General features: G+C 52.8%; 1 protein-coding gene across 3 annotated transcripts; it reads right to left on the bottom strand.

Annotated features, from left to right (window-relative positions):
• Positions 1-1,193: 1,193 nt before the first annotated feature.
• Positions 1,194-11,408, bottom strand: MPO (myeloperoxidase). Of its 3 annotated transcripts, none has more exons than XM_053656613.1 (14): positions 11,389-11,408; positions 11,090-11,167; positions 10,844-10,937; positions 10,364-10,539; positions 9,999-10,122; positions 9,765-9,894; positions 9,478-9,684; positions 8,321-8,636; positions 6,303-6,463; positions 4,637-4,892; positions 4,009-4,179; positions 2,999-3,236; positions 2,022-2,236; positions 1,194-1,538 (listed from the first exon to the last, which is right to left on the bottom strand). In XM_053656613.1, exons 2-13 carry the CDS (start codon positions 11,163-11,165, stop codon positions 2,029-2,031), a joined length of 2,157 nt encoding a protein of 718 aa, XP_053512588.1. In that variant the 5' UTR covers positions 11,166-11,167; positions 11,389-11,408; the 3' UTR covers positions 1,194-1,538; positions 2,022-2,028. The 3 variants fall into 3 exon arrangements, with proteins under 3 accessions (XP_053512588.1, XP_037019593.2, XP_037019594.2); XM_037163698.2 differs by having other exon boundaries at positions 1,194-1,558; XM_037163699.2 differs by having other exon boundaries at positions 1,194-1,558; positions 11,301-11,396.
• Between the last annotated feature and the right edge of the window lie 4,486 nt (positions 11,409-15,894).

Raw genomic sequence — 15,894 nt, forward strand, 5'->3', positions numbered from 1 at the left:
GGGGGTTGGGAGATGCCAGGGGATCAAACAGGGAGGAAATCCAAGCCTGGCTTCCCCTACCTCTAGAGTTAATTTCCCTCCCAGAGGCCCTTCTGGGAAATACCCTCTTCTTCTCGGGTAGATCTCAGAGCCTGGCAGGTCTCCAAGGGGCACCTCCAGAATATTCCTCGTGCTGCTACCCAATGCATATTCATGTGTGTGTGTGTGTGTGTGTGTGTGTGTGTGTGTGTGTGTGTGAGTTTTATTTGAACCCCTGGGTAAGGTCAGCCCAGGCAGGGCCTCCCAGTCCCCCCACTGGCAGGGTGGGGGTGAGGGTGGGAGGTACCGAACCATCCTGTGGGAAGAGCCCAGGAGCCAGAAGACCTGAGCTCCATACAGCCCTGGCTCCAGTACCCACTTCTGTAAGGCCTCAGATAAGCCCCTTCACACCTCTAGGCACCCTGCTTGTCATCAGCGAACTGAAGATAAGTAGTATGTGTCCCGCTCTGGTGAGGTCCTGATGTGACCTGGGGCTCCTATGGGTACATTAGCTCCAGCACCCTACACCCTTTCCGGCTCTCAGCTGTGAGTGGCCCTCCCTAAAGGTGGGAAGGAGGGGGAGGGAACCCACCTTTCAGAGAGAAGGGCCACACTCCAGGCAGTAGGGAAATACCCTCCTTCCCTTGCTGCAGCTCTGGCCACAGAAAGCCACAACTTAGAAGGAGCCCCCTGTGTGAGGGCCCTGGAACCACCGTGCCGGGCTACAGAGATGCAGGAGGAGGAGGTTCCTTCCCTCCACACCTCTGCTCTGGACCCCTTGCAGGACAGCATTTTGTCCCCTCTCTTTCCCAGCAGCTGACACAAGCCTGATACAGAGTGAGCACGCAGCAAATACTTACTAGAGCAATGAATGAGCACACGGACTTGGTGGCCACCATTCCTGTTCTGCAGGTGGTGTGAGAGGAAGGTGAAGGAGGAAGGTCTTCTCAGTCTGGCCCAGCCCCCAGGCGTCGAAGAAGTAACTACCTCCCACCTATGGGTCAGCCAAAGGAAGACTCCCGGATGGCCTTGCACACACACCCTGCCCCCCATTCAGAAAACACAGGGCCCTGAGGCACAGACCACACTGGTTCAAGTTCAGAGCCCAGAGCAAGACTTAGGCTGAGAGTCTAGCCCCAGTGCATGCAGACACAGACCGAGGGAAGATCCCCATCAGTTGTATTTATTATCATGGATGTCAGGTACAAAAAAAAATGATACAAAAGAGCCAATGTGCCCCAGTTCCTCTCCAGGCAGCTCCTGCGAATCAGCAGGAGTAAAGAAGGAAAGAAGGAAAAAGGGAGCCATGGACTGACTGAGCCCAGCTCGCCTGGGCCCATAACTCGACCACCACACACAGCCCAGCTGCCAACAGCCGTTCCTGCAGGGGTTCCCGGTTCACCTTGCCGGCCAGGACGGTGTAGAGATGTGCCGTCCGCGAGGGAAGAAGCGATGTCTGACTCCGTTGCCCACACCTAGCACAGTACCTGGCAGCTAGTAAGTGCTCAATAATCACAAAACTAAAGGAGGCAAATGAACCCTGTAAGGAGACATGACAGCTGTAATAGCAACTGTTTCATTATTCACAAAGCAGTAAACTCAGGCTTAGTGAGGCTGAGGAACACGTTCAAGGTCACACAGCTGGTAAGAAGCTGGACAGGGATTTGAACCCAAGTTGCCCAGCTCCTGAGCCTGTGTTCCTCCCCAATCCACTCTGCTGCCTTCCATATATTTAATACTCACTGAGACAACAAACACACACTCACTAAGTGACACACGTACACAACACACAGCACAGTACCCATGTTCACAGGTAACACACACATATGGTGCAGAATATATACATTGTGCGTGTGGGTGCCCACGTATGAATGAATGTCTAGTCATCTGTCTTCTCGGCCGGCACCCAGAACAGGGGTGGGCTCGCCTACGGAAGAGAAGTCTGTGGCTGCAACGGCCAGCCCAGGTGTCCCCGGCCTTCACCTCACCGAGCACCCCCTTACCCAGGCTCTAGTCTGTGCTTCTCCAGGAAGACAGGTCCAACGCAGGAAGTGTACGGCAGCTGACGAAGTCCCGAGGGAATGTGTTGGACATGAAGATGTTGTTCTTGGACACGGTGGTGATGCCTGTATTGTCGCAGATGATGCGCGGCAAGGAGATCTTGGCCAGAGCCTGCTTCTGTTTACTGCTGAATACACCCTGGTTCTCCCACCAAAACCTGCAGGAGAACATCGACGGACACTGTGCCCGAGGTTCTTCTGGACTGGGAGGGCATCACCTGGCTTGAGCCACCCTCTGGTGCAAAAGGGCCACAGCAGACACAGCTCTATAGCACGGGGGCGCTGCAGACCCTCAGGAGGCCCGGGGTTTTCAAGCAAGTGAAGCCTCACTCACCGCACAGCATAAAGCCCAGCTACCCAGATGGCTTCACCCCAGCAGCCTCTGGGGCATCACTAATGCTGGGCAGGGGGCTGGGCCCACACTCGTCCATGAAGCCTGTGCCACAGCCAGAGCTGCACCCATGGGGGTGGAGAGAATCTTGGGGGCGTTTCTAATTTGTGCACCCAGAGAAGGACACTTTTTGTAATGAATGAATGTAATCTTCCCAAAAGCACAACACAGGCTCGGTGAGAACTAGGGATTCAGCTGTCATAACCATGATGAAAGGAGAAGCCAGGATGGGACTGTTCACTAGTGACTGATGACGGCACTCTCAGGCTGCACCCTGATGTAAAGGGAGAAGTAAAGAGGGGCATTTTCTCTGTCTTCCCTCCTTCCCAACCAGGAGTCCAGGTCCCTCCTCACTCACTGCACCCCCAACGGGTTCAGAGCACATTAGGGATGAAGCCCCTCCAACATACTGGAAAGTCACGGATTCCTTCTAGCCCTTCATTTCAGCACAAAAAGCTGGGGCCCCAAGAGATTTGGAACAGGCCCAGGGCCACGCAGTGCGCCTGGACCCTTCTGCCTGTCTCCTCACCGATCGCCATCACGGAGATTCCTGAACTGCTTCCCTATGAGGCAGGCGAGAAGCGGCCCCACACGGCCATTGCGATTCAGGGGCTCAGCCACGCCGCCGATCCAGATGTCAATGTTGTTGGGTGTGCCGTACTGCCCCATCAGCTTCCTCGCCAGGTCCAGGTTCTTCATCACTGTGCCCAGCTCGCCCACTGTTTTGGGTTGTGGCAACCCACAGAAGCGCCTCCAGGCATTGTACCCTGTGTGGGGGGAGGGGAAAGGCGGGTGTGGGTGCGTATTAGAAAACCCCGCTTTCTAATACACCAGGTCACATACAGAGTCATGGGAGGGCGGGGAGGACACAGAAGGGCTTCTCCCGGGCTATAAACGTCTGGGGATCCTTGTACCCTTGGCTCAGGCCAAGGGCACAGCTGAGTCACTGCAGGACCCTCTCTGCCTTTCCTTTGCCCTCCCACCCAGAGGCAAATCCTGAATGGCCATTACTCCTGTCAGGCCCCAAAAGAACAACATCTCGTGGTCCCCCTCTGGAAATCTCAGGCCTGTGCGGGGTGAAGTGTGTCTAGAAGGCTCAGCCACACTGGCTGACCCATGACACAGGCACAGGCTTTGAGGTGAGGCTGACTTGGGTTCTAATTCCAACTCTGTCACTGATTTGGCCGGAGAACCTAAGCAAGCCATCCTCTGCTTATCATCAGTAAAATGCAAGTGATAATACTCCCTTTCCCTCAGAGTTTGTGTGAAATAAAGTGAAATAAAATGATGATGGAAACTGCTTTTCAGTCTATGGGGATTAGAGGGCTCAGTGTTATTATCATGACGCTCCATGTTTAAGGGGTATAGCAATGCAGAGGGGGACAGGAATTGCTAAAAATGGACCAGCCAAGCCCAGGGAGAGGTAGGTACCTGACCTCAGACCAATTCCTAAGAGCAAAATGCTAGGCCTGGGGGAACTCTTGGGCAGCTGGGGACACTGGAGAGGGGATAGGAGAGGGGGATCCTGTAGCCCCTCACCTGGGAGACCATGGTCCCGGCTGCGCTGCATGTTTAGAGCAGGCAAGTCCAGCCCGATCCTCATGACCTGCACAAACAACCGCTCCCGGATCTCATCCACCACAATTTGGTTTTGGCGATTCAGCTTGGCAGGAGTGGCCATGAGGCCCCGGAGGATGGGGTCAATGCCACCTGGGGGCAAGAGGAGCAAGGTTGGGGAGAGAATCTGGCTCACTATCAGAGCTCAGACAGGAGTCAGTCATAGCCCAAGGTAGGGTCAGTGGGTTGCAGAAGAGGGCTGGGCAGCTCCTGGCACCAAGGGGGCCCCAGGAGGAAGGTCCTCACTGGAGCATCAAGGTCTCAGGGGATTATGCTGTCCAGATGTGCAAGGTTGGGGTGCTCCCTACAACCTCTGGCCTCCTGAGTCACAACACACAGGAAGGAGGCAGCTCCCTGTGAGCGCTCTCCACTCATTCTTTATTGTTCGATGTAAAAGCAGAGTCAGGTGAACTGAGGCTGACAAGTCAGATCAGTTCCCCCCAAATGGAAGGAAAGAGGATTGATTCTGCCCCAGTTCCCTGTGGCCAAGCCCGTCCCTACCCCACGCTCAGCTGCCAGCCCACTCTCTCCTGGCCTAGGTCCCACTCACCTTCCAGCACGACCCTCCACGAGGCAAAAAAGACCTGGCTGAGTGGAACACGGGGATTGGGTCCCATGGGCTTGTACTGACTATCCAGGCGGAACATGAAGGGTTGGATGAGGGTGTGGCCATAGCGGAAGGCGTTGGTGAAGACGTTGGCAATACGAGGGTCCACCGAGTCATTGTAGGAGCGGTACCTGGGCAGGTACTTCCTCATGGCTTCTGGCCCCAGCACCAGGGGCAGATAGTCCCGGTAAGTGATGATCTACAGAAAAAGTCACTCAGCCTGGCCTCTCTCCTCACCCTTCCCTTCAGAGTCTTCACCTGCTCCTGGCTTGGGGGATCCTTCTCATCCATCTATGGCCAGGGACCCACTGCCTACAGCACTAGATCGAGGTCTAACAGAGTGGCACCAAGGGGCATAAACAGATTCTTGCCTGCTGTGTGACTTTGGGCCACTTATTAGCCTCTCTGAGGCCCAGTTTCTCCAATGTAAATTAAGGTTAATTATGCTGCCCTCTGCCCTAGAGGGTTAAATAACAAAGGTCTTTGTGGGTCATTGATAGCTCCCTTGACTTTGAGTTATCAATATCTAATTTCTCCTACTAACTTATAAGCTCCTTGAGGGCAATGCTTCTATCTCATTTCTCTTGGAATTACTCAGTGCCCAGCAAGTGCCTGGCTCACAGTAGGGTTCAATCTCTGACTGTGGAAAGAGGGGAGGCAAGAAGGAAAAGGGCTACTCTGGACGACTTCCCGCAGTGAAGAGAAGACAGAGAACAGCAGCACTCTAGATCTGGACTCTGGAATTTCCTCTGAGGCTTAGATGAATCTCATTTAACTTCTTAGTGCAACTTAAAAACTCACCCTCAGCACCTGCAACTTTCTCCTCCTCCAGAGTTTGAGAAAGGTGTGCCTCCCTGCATGTGTGTGTCTTGAGGAGAGGACGGGGGAACTGGAGCATCAGAGTTGGAAGGGAAAAACTGCCCAGAGATAAACGAGGTTAAGGCGATGGGGTGAACTGTGACAGAGTCAAAAGGAATAGGTGAGTGGGTAAGGAGCCAAGGGTGACAATGAGGTGAAGGAAAAGAGAGGTGTTTACTGAACAGCTGTCATGTATCAGGCACTCGTTTTTTAAGATTTGATTTCTTTATTTTTAGAGAGAGGGGAAGGAAGGGAGAAAGAGAGGGAGAGAAGCATCATTGTGAGACAGAAACATCCATCAGTAGGCTCTCCTAGGTGCCCCACTGGGGACTATACCCAAAACCCAAGCATTTTCCCTGACTGGGAATTGGTAATCGAATTGGTGGTTTTTCACTTTGCAGGATGATGCCCAGTGAACTGAGCCACACTGGTCAGGGATATGCACCAGGTTCTTTAGACCCAGCAATTTGACCCTCCCAATTTTCTTCCCAATGGACAAAAGGGTAGAAAGGAGAACAAGCCTTGGAGAGGATGGAAAGTAAGCAACCCTTGCCAGGAGTTTAGTAACTGCCAGGTGTTTCCCTGTATGTCCTTAATCTTTACAGTATCATGAATGAAGAAACTGAACCTCATGAGGGTCGAGCTGCCCAACGTCAGACAGCCAACAGGTGGTGAAGGCATGTTTGGATCCTAACTCTGCTCAGACACTGGCATCACTGATGTACCTGGATCAGGTGTCAGGACTGCATACCTGGACCATGGCTCCCACGATTTTCCGGGCTTCCTGGTAGAGCCTCTCTCCATCCCAGCGGGGGTTCAGACGCTTGAGCTCTTTGGCCAGCCGGTTGTGCTCTCTCACAAAGAGTGTGTGCATGGAGGTGAGTTCGGGCATCTCACTGGAGCGGGTATCCCCTTCGGGAAGCAAAAGCTACCATCACTCTGAAGACCTTCATCTCAGAAAGGACTTGCCCCACTGAACTCCCTCCCCTGAAATGCCTCCTACACAGCCCACCTCTCCACCCATCCTTCTGCAAGATATTCAGATTACACCTGCCCTGCCTTGATGCCCTGGGCCACCATAATAGCTTCTTCCTTGGTTGAAGGGCACTGCTGGTCAGGGATGTTCATTCAACAGGCATCAGATCTGACATATGATTTGTCACCTTCCTATACATGCAAGTGGGAGCTCCCTGAGAAAAAGGCTTGCTGTCTTTTATCTTTTTGTGTCTGACCCTCTCACCCAACACATACATGTTGACATGAGGTTTAACACAGTGCTTGGTACACAGTAGGAGAGCCATGAACACTGCCTGGTTGACTTATTCTCTTGATTCAGGGAAGGCCAAAAAGTAACATGCTTGTTGACACTCCCTGCTTCCTGCCCACGTCAGACACAGTCAACAATGACAGCGCTCTCTCTTGCTAAAATTGGATGCAACCTGAGAATCCTTCTCAACAAAGGACTCTAGACAATCACCACCACCTGAGCAGAGTTTGCCAACCTCAATGCTAATTGCGCAGCTTGCTCAGGGAAGGGCGAGAGGGCACAGAATGTTTAAAGTCCATACCTGAGACTCTTCAAAAAAAAAAACTGAGTTAGACCCTTGATCCTTCTAGTCCTCCCCAACCCTTCTCTGAAGGGCCTGAGGCCATTTCAGCAGGACAGTGGGTTTAGTCCTCACCAGCTCTTGAGGCTGGTAGAAGAAAATTCCACGAGAGCAGCTTTTCTGTCCCATTAGCTGCCGGAGGTTGTGATGCTCCAGGCTGGGCCAGGCAGCTTGCCAACACCAAACTGAAGGCAGCCATGACTGGCTGAGGAGCTCAGCTCTTCCCTCACTAGCCTAGGGAAGTCCACACTGGCAGTGACCTTGAATCTCCTCCCCCAGGCTCAGCCACTAGAAACCACCAGGAGGAGAGGTTGGGAGGTCAAAGGAAAGAGCCTTGGGCACACTGCTGGTCTTGCATTAAAAAACCTTGGATTAAATTATACAGTTGTCTAACCACTATGCTGTCCATCTGAAACTAATAGAAAATAATATTGAATGTCAACTGTAATTAAAGAACAAAATATTAAAACTCAATGAAGTCCAAGGCAATTAGAGACCCAATGAAAAAAACTGGAAAATTTCTGGCCATGGGCACCATCACTGCCCCAGTGGTATCCCCAGGGCTGTCAGCTGTTTAAATTTCAGCTCCTGCCCTTGCGTATTATAGGGAGTCAAGATGGGCAGAAAGTGATATTCTGGAGCAGCACTGTCCAACCAATGAGAATGTCGTACAGCCTGTGAGGCTATTGAGCATGGGAAATGTGGCCAGCGAAGTGGAGAAACTGAATTTTTCATATACGTTAATTCATATTAACTTAAATATAAATGCAAATAGCCACATGTGCTAGTAGGTACCTAATTAATGGTATGGTGTAAGAGGGTGAGGACCCCACATTGCTCTCTGTCCCTTTAGTCCCCTGTCCTTCAGGGGCTCGACTCTCCTCTCTGCCAGAGTCCAGAGGGAAAGAGGGAGACAGAGAAACAGATGGACAGAGGCTCCTCAACCATCCCGAGTCTCATTCATAGGTTTGAGTTTTTGTCTCCTGTTTTTTCCTTTCTGGCTCCATCCAACTTGTCGCCAAGGCAACTGGATTAATACAATGAAGCTGGTGAGGGCAGTCTCTCTCTAAATGCAACCCCACAAGCTGCTTATAAACAGGCCTGCTGTGGCTCCAGCAAGGAGCGGCCCTGTGCCATCCCAGGTCCCTGTGCCCAGCCTGACCTGCCAGGAAGCAGGGGATGCGCGCAGAGCGGTTGGTGAGGATGCAGGGGTCGTGGTCCAGGTTGTCAAAAGGCAGCAGGGCCCGGCCCTTGTCAGTGAAGCGGGTGTTGACTTTCATCAGCCCCAGCTGGTTGGTCAGGTTGCGCAGCTTCATGGCCAAGGGATTCTCGCTGCCGTACACCATGCTGGCATCCAGGAAGGAGGTGAGGGCATTGATCTGGTTGCGGACGACGTTTTTTCCTGTGCAGGCAGGGCAGGAGCGGAAGAACGGAATGCAGTCCCGTTGGTTCTTGATGCGGGGGTCATTGGGCGGGATCTGTGGCAGAGAGGAAGACTGAGCCAGCTCACCATGGCAGGGACAGTAGGTAGGAGTGACTCTCCCCCGTCCACCTTCCTGAAGGCCTTGATCTCACCTCGGAAGCGGCCTGCAGCTCAAGACCAAAGGAGGAGACCCAGACACCAAAACAGGGACCTCTGGCTTCCTCAGATTATGGGGGGGGGGGGCGGCTGTCAAGGCCCACAGGGGTCACGGGGTCACTGTCTGAGGTTCCACTGCAGAGTGCCTCTGAGCTTCTGGGGTGAGGACTGGAAAGCTGGACTAGGGAGTGTAAGGCTCAGGCCGAGAAACCCACCAGCCCTCCGACCTCCCCCCAACCCTGTCTCTCACTCCTTCCCTCCTCTTCGTCTGCTCTGTCCTCCCCTCCCAGTCTGGCCTCTAGAAGGGATCTCCACACTCTCAGCCGGCTCTTCCTCCTTCCCCTTTCCTGTTCTCCTCCCTCTCTCCTTTCCTGCCTCTCACTCTGGCCCCTCTTTCTCTCAGATTCTCCTTCCTTCTCTCCTGTTCTCCCTACTCGCACCAACAGTCCCCTCTCAGCCCTGCTCCAGCCCCACAACCCAGGCTCTGAGTAACTGCGCTGCGGGGAAGGGGCCCCTTTGTGTGGAGGAAAGAGGACCAGGTACCACATGCAAAGGTTTGAGGGACAGTGGGAAGGTCCGTAGCAGGTGTGGGGTGGGGGCGGTGGAGGTGGGCAGGGCAGGGCTAGCCTTCCTAGGGAGCTAAGGAAGGAAACTTGGACACAGAGGGAGGTGGCCACTGCTAGGAATGATGCCCACTCTCTCCACCCGACAGGCAGTGGCTGGACTGGAAGAAGTGGCACCTTGAGCGGAAAGCAGGGTGGCTGCTGCAGGCAGCTTGTCTCGCAGTTAAGACCACTGACATAGGCGACCCGGGCTGCCGGCTCAGGGGTGAGGTCGAGGTCATGATCAATCAGCTGGCCCCACTGCATGAACAGGAGCGAACGCTGTTGGTCCGGGGTCAGCTGCTCCGTAGGGAAGCGCACGATGGCGTTGGAGACGGCACGAGCCTGTGGGACACGGAGGGTCAGGGGCTGGCTGCCTGCGCGCTGCTGGGCCAGCCCTCGCTGCCCTGCCCGCCAGCGCTCACCAGGGGCACCGGGAAGCCGCTGCGCTTGACCCCGGGCGTCCAGCCGTAGGGCCGCGAGAGGCGGTCCTCATACTCCGCCGGCAGCCAGCGTACAAAGGCGCGGTTGGAAGCCCCCAGCGTGGGTCTGCGTCTGCGGGGCGAGGGCAGGGTGTTCACGCAAGGTGGCGCCGCGGGCGGGCTGGACCGACCGACGCCTCCCTGAGCGTCTCCCCCTGAGCCCAGCGCCTTGCACACCTGTTGTTGCACTGCCCCGTGATGGTGCGGTACTTGTCCTTCTTGGGGCACCTCACCCCCACATCCTGGTAGGCGCAGCCGCTCGACTTGTACAGCAGATTCAGCTGGGCAGACGTCAGCACATCTGCGGGGCGTGGGGGGCGTGGGGGGGTAGAGATGTGGGAGCTCAGTCCCTCACTTCCTATCCTAGGCTGAGAAGCCCCGGTGAGAGGGGCAGCCTGGGGAAAAGGACTTCGAGTCCAGTCCGGGAGACTCCCTCGAAGGAGGAGTTGGGGGGATCCCTGGGAAGTACCACTTCCCAGGGGTAGGGTCGCTTGGAGGGGTCACTTGTGGAACAGGGGTTGGGATTGGAGGGGCATCAGTACCAGTGATGTTGAAGGGCCCTGAGGACAGAGGCCGCAGCTTCCCCTCCAGCAAGTCTAGGGCCACGTGCAAATAGTCCGCAGCCCTCACAGCTGTCCTGGTGGCTGCCACAGGCTGCTTGAAATAGGACAGGAGCTCCATGGGACTGGCCGAGCCACTGCGAAGCCGCTGCTTGATGCTGCCGGGAGAAGGGAGGAGTGGGGGTCAGAGAAAGTGGGCAGAGACTCCACAGAGCCCCAGGAGAGGGACACACGGGACAGTGCAGACAGACTCACGGACAGGAGGAAAGTTTCTCTTTATGCACAGGGATGGACCTGGGTATGCAGGCAGAGGCAAGGCTGTGGGAAGGGTGGTTTTGAAGACATTCTCGCCCGCAAAGGCTGCCGGACAGAGAGGGGGCCCCGCCCAACTCCCCATGCTGGCTCCCTTTCCCGAAGGCTGGGGCAACCTTGCCCAGAGCTGGGCAGTGCCCGGCACCCCACCTTTCCCGTCGCTCCTTGTAGGCCTTGTCCACTAGCCGCTTGGCCTCTTCCATGCAGGTCAGAACCATTGAGGTTTCCACCTCCCCCAGGACCACTGTCCAGAATAGGGGTCACGAGGTCAGGCATGGGCCCAAAGCACCCCCTTCCCATGAGACCCCGGAGCCAGGATGACCTGCACTGAGGAAGGAATCCGAGAAACCCAGAACCACCCAACATACCACCTTTCCCTTGCCCCTGGACTGTTACCTGGAGCGGCACCCTCCGAGGGCCCAGGCATGGCCAGAATGGCCAGGAGCCCTGCTGAGGCCAGGAGCAGCTTCATCTCTGCAATAAGACCCCAAGCCCAGTAAGTGTCCAAAGCTCACAGTGCACCTGGGAGAGGAGAGCCCCACTATTCCTCTCCTCCTGGTCCCTCGCTTGTACTTCCATACCCCAGTCCCATCGCTATGGGCCCTACCTATGGTCAGAGCCCAGGCCACCTTGAAGGAGGGGTCCACAGTGCCCCTCCTTTGCTAGGCCACCCACCTCCCACCCCAGGGTCTCACTTCGAAAGTTCACCTAGCACTGGCAGCACCCGTCAACTGAATCTAGGCTTTTATGTCCTCCAGGCTGGGGGAGGGGTGGGACAGAGAGGCCCGGCCCTAGAAACTGAACTCTCCTCCCCCAATGCAACTAGGAGACATGGAAAGAGGTGCCTGATATGAGAGAGGCGGGCAATAAAGGAGAGCCCAGTATTGTCCCCAGAGTTTCTCTCCCCATTGTAGCACCTGGTTCAGTGCTGTCCCTGGGGGGTACAGACAACTATAACTCCTCTCCCAAATTCTGATTAAACCTAGAATCCAGGGTTCCTTTGAAAGGGACAAAAGTCAGGAACAAACAGCCTAAACGATTATGGGTAGGAGAGAAGCCCCAGAGGAGGAGGGAAGGTTAAGGGGAGCCCTAGCGTGATGATGGTCTGATCGGCCTCAAGGGGATGGCCCCCACCCCAACAGTAACCTGGCCCCTGTGGCCATCCCTGGTGGGCAGCCCCCCATTCTTGGTAAGGGCTGAAGGGACAGGATATCTGGGTGGAGACCGTTGGATTTCACAGGAAACAGGACCCTGGGCGCTACCCCAGGCTCAGGACCAAAGTAACTTCCTCTCTCCTTCTCTTCCTCCCCTTTCTTCTTGACTTTGGTAGGGGCTACCTCCAACACCCAGCCACCTGCTCCCAGATACCAGGAACCAGGAGAAAGCAGGGATGGCTGTGGTTAGTGGTCAGTAGGGCGATGCAGCCCAAGGCCTCTCTGGGACAAGACCAGCGCTGTTAGGAGGACTAGGGTTAAGCTTTGGGCTCATTCTGACATAGAAAGGGGGAACTTGCTCTCCTGAAGAAGACTTGCAAAGGGGCTGCCATTCTGGGGCAGGAAAAGTAGCCTATGACTAACAACTGTGTTTGGCCACCTCCCTGGGACCCCACTAGGCCGGGCACATGCCCACCATGTTCCCATGTCCTTTGCAATTTAGCCAAACCCCTACTCCAGCCACCTGCCTGCCCTCACGCTTGTCTTCTATGTCCAGATCACATCTTCTTGGCCAAGGAACAAGGGACAGCAGCATACTGAGAACACCTTCCCAATGTACCCAGAGACCCTGTCACCCACTGGGAGGTGGAACCCAGGGGCCCATTAGAGAGAAGCCATTCTTCCAGGCTTGGTCTGCGGGGTCTGACTAGATGTGAACTTAGAAAAGTGACTCTTTGTGAATCAGGGTCTACAGTCCTATAGAATTCTGCAAATACATTTTAAATCCTATAAGTAATATATTTCCATTCACCAAAAGTCACGGAACGCAAGCAAAAATAAAAATAAATCAAAATTACTTATAATAAAGTGAGGTTATGGATAATTTTTTCTTTCCAAGTGTGTTAATGTTCTTCATATAGATAAGAAACAAGAAGGAAAATGATTCCCATAATCCCATCCTTCACTGATAACCTCATTTCATAATTTGATATCCTATGTGTAAATATAATATGTATTTTTAAATAGTAATAAGAACAGCCGTTAAACATTGTTTTACAAACTGACTCTTGGGACCTAACAACTTAGCGTGACATCTCTTTATGTCAATAAATACTGGTTCATTTCATTTTTATGTCTGCATAACATTTGTGTATGAAATACTATAATTTATTCAGTAATTCTCTCTTGGTAGATACTCGAGGTCTTTCGTATTTTCACTGTTACAAGCAGTACCAGCTAGGGCCAACCTCCATGAAGTAAAATTTTTAATCACATCTTCAATCATTGTCTAAGGCAAGAAGCTCTAAATGTAGATTTGCTACATACATATTTAGGTAGCCACATTTTTACAGCTTTTTAAAAAAAATTGTCAAATGGCCTCTTGAAGATTGCACCTCACTCTCCCATGAGCCAGGCACAGGAATACCTATTCCCAACACCCTCATCGACTCCGACAATTGGGGTCCTTTCCCTCTTTTAGGAGACTTGTCAAGGCTCAAGAGGGAAGAGACATGCAATACAAGACCCTCTTAGCACAGATGAGAAAGATGGAACCCAGGGAAAGAAATAACTGCCAAGGGCAGCGGGTGGCGCAGTGCACACTGACCCGGCTGCCAGGGCTCTCGACTTCCACACTCGCACTCTTCACCCAGTGGACTCCCCACACTCTTCCTGACCTTTGCCCTGGGCACTTATTCAAGGGCACTTACTGAGCCCTTGGGCATGCCAGGCAGGTACTGAGCTGGTCACTGGGGGTACTCCACTGAGCACAGTGCAAGCTTTGTTCTCAAGGACTGCACAGGGAGATGCAGAAAAGCAGAACAGTGGCCCCCGAAAGCTTTGTGCAAAGTTATTTAGAAGCATCAAAGAACAGCACTTGGACCAACTGGAGGGACCAAGGAAAGCTTTCTTGAGGAGTTGGAAGTGGAGACTATCTTGAAGAATGTTTAGAAGATGACCACGTAGACACAGAAAGGAAGAACATTCTGGCCCCGGAGAGCGACACAGCAGAGGCCTTGACACAGTGGGCTTCATGCAGCCCACTCTACCAGTGGGCGAGGGTGAGGCAGGCAGAGGACCTAGCACTCTCTGACCTGCTGAGAAGTTCTTGTCCTGAAGGCTCCGGAGAGCCATAAAGGCTATGCAGTGTGTGGTGACAGTGTTATTTAAGGAAGCTCACTTGGGCAGCAGAGTGGAGGGTACACTGGTGGGGGGAGCAGGGCAAGCCCAGAAGCAAAGGGCTGGACCGGAGGCATCTTAGTGATTCATGAGCCTCAAGAGGCAATGAGGCAATGAATGTTTGAAAAACTAAAGCCTTTTCAAAGTGATGTGAAAATCCCCTTTGCTCTTTCCCCATATGGAGGCGGGCGAATTCTCAAGATGTATCATCTCCAAACCATCTGCCTTTGGCTCAGGGCTGGCGCTGTGGGCCTGCATTTGTCTCTGACTTTATCCCATGTCCAACCAATGAGTGACGCAGCCAGGGTCACTACATGGCTGCCCAGTGCACCTCTCTTGATGCCTTACCTGGGTCCTGTTTGTCTGGCCCAAGTGTACTTGAAGCTCAAAGGGCTTCCCAACATGCAGAGGAACCAGAAGGAGAAAACGTCTGCCTGAGGAGCTATTCTGAACAGGCCTTGCCCCATAAGTTACCCCTTAGCTCCCCATCTTAGGGTGGCCTCTGGAGGACACTGCTGGGACTGCTGCCCCTCAGGACTATAGTCCTCTGAGGGTGTCCCCTCACCCACCTACACACAAGCACGCCTGCTCCTAAGGTGAAGTCCAACTGCCTGTGGGATAACGGGCCCTCTCTGCTACCACTTGCAACACAGTTTGTTCTTTCTTCACGCCCTCTGGGGAACAATTCAGTTAGGATTACAGCCAGATTTCCTGTGTGCGTGTGCGTGTGCGTGTGGTTGGAGAGCAGAGGCTCTGAAAGTTGGGGAGCAGGTTGGGGTGTGGGGGCAACGACTCCTCAGGCACATCAATTGTACCTGGTCCAAAGGCCCTGTTTTTCTCTTTACCTTTCAAGTGTTTAGAATTAATGTTGAATTATACAGGTCATCCTTGGAGCTGGTTTGGACAAAATTAAAATATCACAGGTCAGGTTAAAACTCCCTTTGGATTGGGGTATCGCACCATCCCCAATTCTAGTCCCCTTCCTCCACTCCTGAGACATAAAAACTGATCATTTCTGTGTTTGTCCTTCCAAACGTTTTCCTTTACATTCAATTATGTATATGGACCTGTGGGAAACATTCTTCTGCCTCTATTTTCCCCTAAATGCTACCCCATTATACACACTGTTTGGCAATGTGCTTCTCTCAGCCAACAATACATCTTGCAGATCAACCATGTCCCACGTAGACGCCAGCCTCACTGTGTAACTGGTTGGTAGTATCTTTAATGGGATTATCCCTTCACTGCTCGGCCACTTCTCTGCTGATGGAAGTCTCATTCTTTCCTTTTTTTCACTAATGAAAACAATGCAGCAAGACGCCTCTTTGTACCAGCTGTTTTCGAGTGAAGGTTTAGAAGCGAGCCACAGGTTTTGAGCATTTAAAATTTTTGATAGATATTGCCAAACGGTCCTCCAAACTTTGTAAAAATTCTCACGGGCAAAGGTCAGGATCACCTTACTGGATCAATGTGTATTTCTTTGATTAATAGTGAGATTGACCTTTTTATTTGTATTACCTCTTCTCTAAATTTCCTGTCTTTGGTTTTATCCATTTTCTTATTGGATTGTCAGTCTTTTTATTGATTTATAAAAGATGTTATATATTCCAGATAAACACTAATCTCTCAGCTGTTGTGTGTGTTGGTTTTTTACAATCTGTCACTATTCCTTTATGTTTTTGATAGGATTTTAATTCTGATGTGGCCAAATTTATGACTCTTTTCCTCTATGGGAGTGGAGTCTTCCCCCCCCCCCCCAGACTTTGTTAAGAGGATCTCCCTTTGTGCAAGGTCATGAACGTACTTTCTGATAGATTCTTCTAATACCTTAATACTTTCAATTTTTCACATGTACATCGCTGAACCATC

The sequence above is a fragment of the Artibeus jamaicensis genome, unplaced genomic scaffold (genome assembly GCF_021234435.1).
Source record: "Artibeus jamaicensis isolate MK-2021 breed Jamaican fruit bat unplaced genomic scaffold, CSHL_Jam_final contig_1998, whole genome shotgun sequence".
In the NCBI taxonomy this organism is placed as follows: domain Eukaryota; kingdom Metazoa; phylum Chordata; class Mammalia; order Chiroptera; family Phyllostomidae; genus Artibeus; species Artibeus jamaicensis.

What these genes read in the sequence shown, in the direction of transcription:
- MPO (XM_053656613.1), bottom strand. Translation starts at nt 11,165, where the DNA reads ATGAAGCTGCTCCTGGCCTCAGCAGGGCTCCTGGCCATTCTGGCCATG. An exon ending in TACAAGGAGCGACGGGAAAG is followed by an intron (nt 10,540 to 10,843) that starts GTGGGGTGCCGG and finishes TTCTCCCGGCAG; the next exon opens with CATCAAGCAGCGGCTTCGCA. An exon ending in CCGGGACCATGGTCTCCCAG is followed by an intron (nt 3,237 to 4,008) that starts GTGAGGGGCTAC and finishes CCCCCCACACAG; the next exon opens with GGTACAATGCCTGGAGGCGC.